The sequence below is a fragment of the Astyanax mexicanus genome, chromosome 14 (assembly GCF_023375975.1).
Source record: "Astyanax mexicanus isolate ESR-SI-001 chromosome 14, AstMex3_surface, whole genome shotgun sequence".
Lineage (NCBI taxonomy): Eukaryota > Metazoa > Chordata > Actinopteri > Characiformes > Acestrorhamphidae > Astyanax > Astyanax mexicanus.
This window is the reverse complement of record NC_064421.1, coordinates 34,063,714-34,068,755: the sequence shown is the minus strand read 5'-3', so window position 1 is coordinate 34,068,755 and position 5,042 is coordinate 34,063,714. Positions and strand designations below refer to the sequence as shown.

Here is a 5,042-nt window from a genome sequence, read left to right as displayed (position 1 = left end):
TAGATAGATAGATAGATAGATAGATAGATAGATAGAATATTAAAATATTGGTTTAAAAAAAATAGGAAAGTGACAATTTATTACATTTTGACTGTTGCAGATTTCAAGAGATTCTTAAAGAAACTAAGATGCCTTAATGACTACAGTATTTAAAATGCAACCTTTAAAATTATGAATATATAGATTGGTTAAAACATTGTACAAATTGACAATATATTGACAATACTATTTACAGTAAGTATACGTCAATTAACAGTATGTACAACAGTAATGAAATGGTTAAGTAATGTTATTGTTATGGTGAAGTTAATATTATTAATTGACATTAGTTAATACATTATGAAAATCAAATGCTTAAGAATGTTGTTAATGATAATGAATTAAAAGTTTTGTTACAAAATGCATAATGATTAATAATCTCTTAACTAGTGTCAATTAATAATTAGACAAACATTACTTAACCATTCTGTTATAAATACTGTTAAATAATGTTCCTTATTGTAAAGCATTACCAGTCATTCCAGTGAATAATCATATATCACCCATTTCTACCAATTTCACCCATTGGGAGAAAACAATTATTCTTTCTTTTTTATTTTTTGGAAATATAAGCAATTTCTTCTTTCATGAACACACTTAAAATAAAATAATACACAAAATTACAATCTTAAAAAAATAAAATGAAAATACTGAAGGGCTAAATTAATGAAATATGTTTAATTGGCCACAAAGTAAATTCCATTTCATATAATAAAGGTAAAATTAACTGCGTCAAAATAGCATTTTATGTTTAGGCAAAAAAATCCACAAATTATTCAGATTATTTAATTAATTAAAATCTTAATGTATGTAATGTTAAAAAAAACTAAAACATGAAACCTGAACTACTTAAACTACTGTTAGGATAAAAAAATCAAAATCGATATCAACTGTCAGACATGTTGCGAACAAATAAATAAATGTTATGTAAAAAAAAAAAAAAAAAAGAATGTAAAAAAAAAAATAAAACGGGAAACCTGAACTACTGTCTTCATAAGGATATTTACTTAACCAAAGCAGGTTATATCAACAAATACTATTTATAACACATCCAGCCACCCAAACATCTTTCAGAATATTATTGAATGAAAAATGACAATGCTTACCAAACATACTAAACATCCTTTCTTTCTTACTAAATACTAATCCTGAACAAATCACTCTACTGTGTGAGTAAAATCTTTGTTATAATACTTCAAAATCATGAAGTATAACAGAACTTCTCTGTTTTTTTGACCAACAAAAAACATCTGTAAAAAAATATTAACTTTCTAAAAACAGGAACTGCTGAAAAAAATATTTGGTGAGTCTTTAGGTATATATATATTATATCTTGCAGCTATAATGTAATCAGCATATCAATAGTAATTTTGTGTAAAATGTACTAAGACATTTTAATGAATTAAACTTAAGAATATACCTGATTTACCGATTGTTGCTAGTAATTATCTAGCAAATTTTAGATGATTTATTGACTACTGTGTTTAAAGGGAAGCTCCCTAATATTCTGAATATTGGAACACTGTTGTATGATGTTAAACAATTTTAAAAAATACCATGTTTTTTTAAGAAATTGCATCTTAAATCTGGTAATAAAACAAATAATCTATGCTTTCTATTGCTACAGAATTTTCTTGTAAAATCACGACACAATTCAATAAATAGTGTAACCTTGTTTTAATATGGTTTCCAAATACACTTTTACCAGAGAAAATATTGTCAAATTAATTGGGTAAAACTTTTTACAGTGTATATGATTCTTCAGGAGTTCTTAGAGGTATAGAGTGTCTTAAAGAACAATTTGAACAGATTTGTTCATTCATACTTTGTTGTTCATTCATAAAGAACAAAAATACTATTAAATAATATATAAAATATTTTCTATTTTCCCCCAAATCTTTATGTAAATTACATGTATTAAATAATAGTAATTAATACATAATTTGACCAATGGTGCCAAAGCTGAATATATGGGGAGGCATTGTGGCATTATAACTTTTTATTACTGTGTTTAACTAACATATTTTATGTTTTTTTTTATTTGACATAGCACATAACTTGGCTGTAATTTCATAGACATGGCAAACTTGGCCGCCTATCATTGCGCCTGTATACTGCTAAGTGAACAGAGTTTAAATCCAGTGAGTCCAGTGAGCATCAGCTCAAACTTTAATAGTTGTTGGACTTGCCCTGCCACTATAGCCTAACGAGACTACTAGGCTACCCACCTCTGATCACAGAGATGATCAAAACAATATTGATTAGGCTATTTATTACAGACCACCTCTCGATCGGGCTCGGGTCCGGGGGTCAGTCAGTAAGTCAGTCGGTCATAATTTGACCGGGCAGCCCCTCGCACTCCACGAGCCCCGTGGAGGTGAAGGGGGTTATGGTGTCCAGTGAGATTTCGCCGTCGCACTCGTGGGGCAGGAGCGCGTGCGCGTGAGGGTGCGGGTGCCTCCGCGACGCCCCGGAGGAGATGGAGGCTTTGTCGAGGCGCGCGCCGAGTTCGCCTCGCTCGCCGCGCGCGTGCTGTAGCTGGAGCTGCTGCTGCAGGTTGGTGGGCGCGTCCTTCTGCAAGGTGGTGTCGTGGTGGTAGGACACGAGCTCGTTGCTGAAGTTGACGGCCTCCACGGCTGCGGCGCCGCTCGCGAACAGCCTGTTGCAGCCCAGCAGCGACGAGAAGGCGCGCCGGAAGTCGGCGTTGAAGGCGTAGATGACCGGGTTGAGCGAGGAGTTGGCCCAGCCGAACCACACGAAGATGGCAAAGGTGGTGTCGCTGACGCAGCGGCAGAATGGCACGGCGCAGTTCAGCACGAAGAAGGGCAGCCAGCAGCACACAAACACGCCCATGATGACCGACAGCGTCTTCAGTACCTTGGTCTCCTTCTTGAAGGTGGTCTTGAGCGTGTGCTCGTCGGGCTCGTGGCCGTGTCCGTGCGCCGTCTGCGAGTGCGACTGCCCGGCGGCGCGCTCCAGCGAGGAGATGCGGCGGATCTGCGTCTGCGCGATGCGAAAGATGCGCGTGTACGTGGCGATCATGATGAGCACGGGGATGTAGAAGCTGATGAGCGAAGAGGAGATCGCGTATGTGCGGTTCAGGTTGGCCTTGCAGTCGGTGTGCGCGCTGGACGCGCTGGTGCCGTTGGCGCCGAACGCGCCCTCGGGTTGCGCGTCGCGCTCCGGCGGCTCCTTGCGCCGCTCCTCGTCGTCGCCGTCCCGATCGCGCTCCGGCCGCTCCTCGCCGCCCTGCTCGTGCCAGTTGAGCTGCACCGGGATGAAGGAGATGAGCACGGACAGCGTCCACGCCACACCGATCATGGCAAACGCCACGCGGTGCGTCATGCGCCGCTCGTAGCGGAACGGGCTGGCGATGGCCCAGTAGCGGTCCACGCTGATCATGCACAGGTTGAGGATGGACGCCGTGGAGCACATGATGTCGAAGGCGATCCACACGGCGCAGAAGCGCCCGAAGAGCCACGTGCCCGCCACGGCCGACATGGCCTCCCACGGCATCACGAGCACGGCCACGAACAGGTCGGACACGGCCAGCGACACCACAAAGAAGTTGGTGACCTTGGAGCGCAGGTGACGGAACTTCACCACGGCGGCGCACACCAGCGTGTTTCCCAGCAGCGTGGACACGATTAGCAGGAACAGGACGAAGCCGAGGATCGCGCGCGCGCTCCCGCCGCCCTCCAGCTCGGCATCGTCGGACAGGGCGTCATCCGCGCGCACCACGGTCTCGTTGGTCCAGTTGTCCGAGCGCTCCATCCGCGCGTAAAAGTCCCGTACTGCGTAGAATTACGCGGCGGCCATGCGCGCCGTCTGCGCTCGAGCTGTACTCACCAGAGCGTGCGCGCGTGCGTCTGCGTGGTGTTGTTGTGCGGTTCTGGCTCTGTGTGATCGGGAGGGTCGTTTCTGCCCATTGTCGTTTAGATGTTTAGATCCGGGCTGGTGGGCTGGTGGTCTTGGTGTCTGTGGTGATGCAGGTCGTCTACGAGACTGTATAGGCAGTATTGTGCTGCGCTCACAGCAGCGCGCGCGCTCCACCAGCTCTCTCTCTCGCACTCTCTCTGTTGGTCTCTTAAGACGTTATGATTGCTTGGCGTCTCTGAGAACAGGCTCGCGCCTTCTTGGGCTGCTGACGCGTTTCGATTGGTTAAGCCGTACGAACAGGACCGGTGCTTTACCGTCGTTTGGGTGCCCTATAAGCACAAATGCTTTAAGGTGCGCCAGACAATAATTCAGTATGTCATATTCTGGATTGACACTTTACATAAGTTGAATTTCCAATACTCAACATTGCTACAGTAATATCACTTATAACCCTTTTAATAGTATGGAATGTGTTCTTTGTAATGGTGTAATTTGATAACAATTTAATTTGCTGGTTGTATAAGACTTTAAATTCTGAATATACATTTTTCCTAAAATTTGACTTTCCATTACTCCAAAATGCTACAGTAATATTACTTGAAATGTGTACCCTGAATCTATGATAATGAAATCTTAATGAATTTGGAGGTGTGATATGATAACTTTTTAACTCCACTTCAAACTGGTCCATATGCAACAAATTATAGCAATTTTCTAACATTTTCCATCCCATTAATCTTAATTCTTTAATTCTATTACTTGAAACATACAGCTCTGGAAAAAAATAAGAGAACACTTAAAATTATGACTTTCTTTGATTTTACCTTATTGAAAATCTCTGGAATACAATCACGATGCCAGGAGTGGCATAAAGTTATCCAAAAGCAGTGTGTAAAACTTGTGGAGGGTTATTCCACCATATATTAATTTCTAAACTCTTAAAACTTTATGAACTTGAAATGTTGGGAGAAATGTTGTCTGTAGTTTAAAGAATAAAAAACAATGTTAATTTAACTTAAACATATACCTATAAAGAGCAAAATAAGAGAAACTAATTCAGAAACTGAAGTGTTCTCTTAATTTTTTTCCAGAACTGTACGTAAAGAATATGGTTGCAAGTGTTC

The 5,042-nt window shown here is 41.4% G+C and overlaps 1 protein-coding gene across 1 annotated transcript; it reads right to left on the bottom strand.

Moving 5' to 3' along the window:
• Positions 1–1,832: 1,832 nt before the first annotated feature.
• On the bottom strand, positions 1,833–4,201 carry LOC103026670 (D(1)-like dopamine receptor). The gene has a single exon (XM_015602686.3). It carries the CDS (start codon positions 3,811–3,813, stop codon positions 2,362–2,364), a length of 1,452 nt encoding a protein of 483 aa, XP_015458172.1. The 5' UTR covers positions 3,814–4,201; the 3' UTR covers positions 1,833–2,361.
• Between the last annotated feature and the right edge of the window lie 841 nt (positions 4,202–5,042).

What these genes read in the sequence shown, in the direction of transcription:
- LOC103026670 (XM_015602686.3), bottom strand. Translation starts at nt 3,813, where the DNA reads ATGGAGCGCTCGGACAACTGGACCAACGAGACCGTGGTGCGCGCGGAT.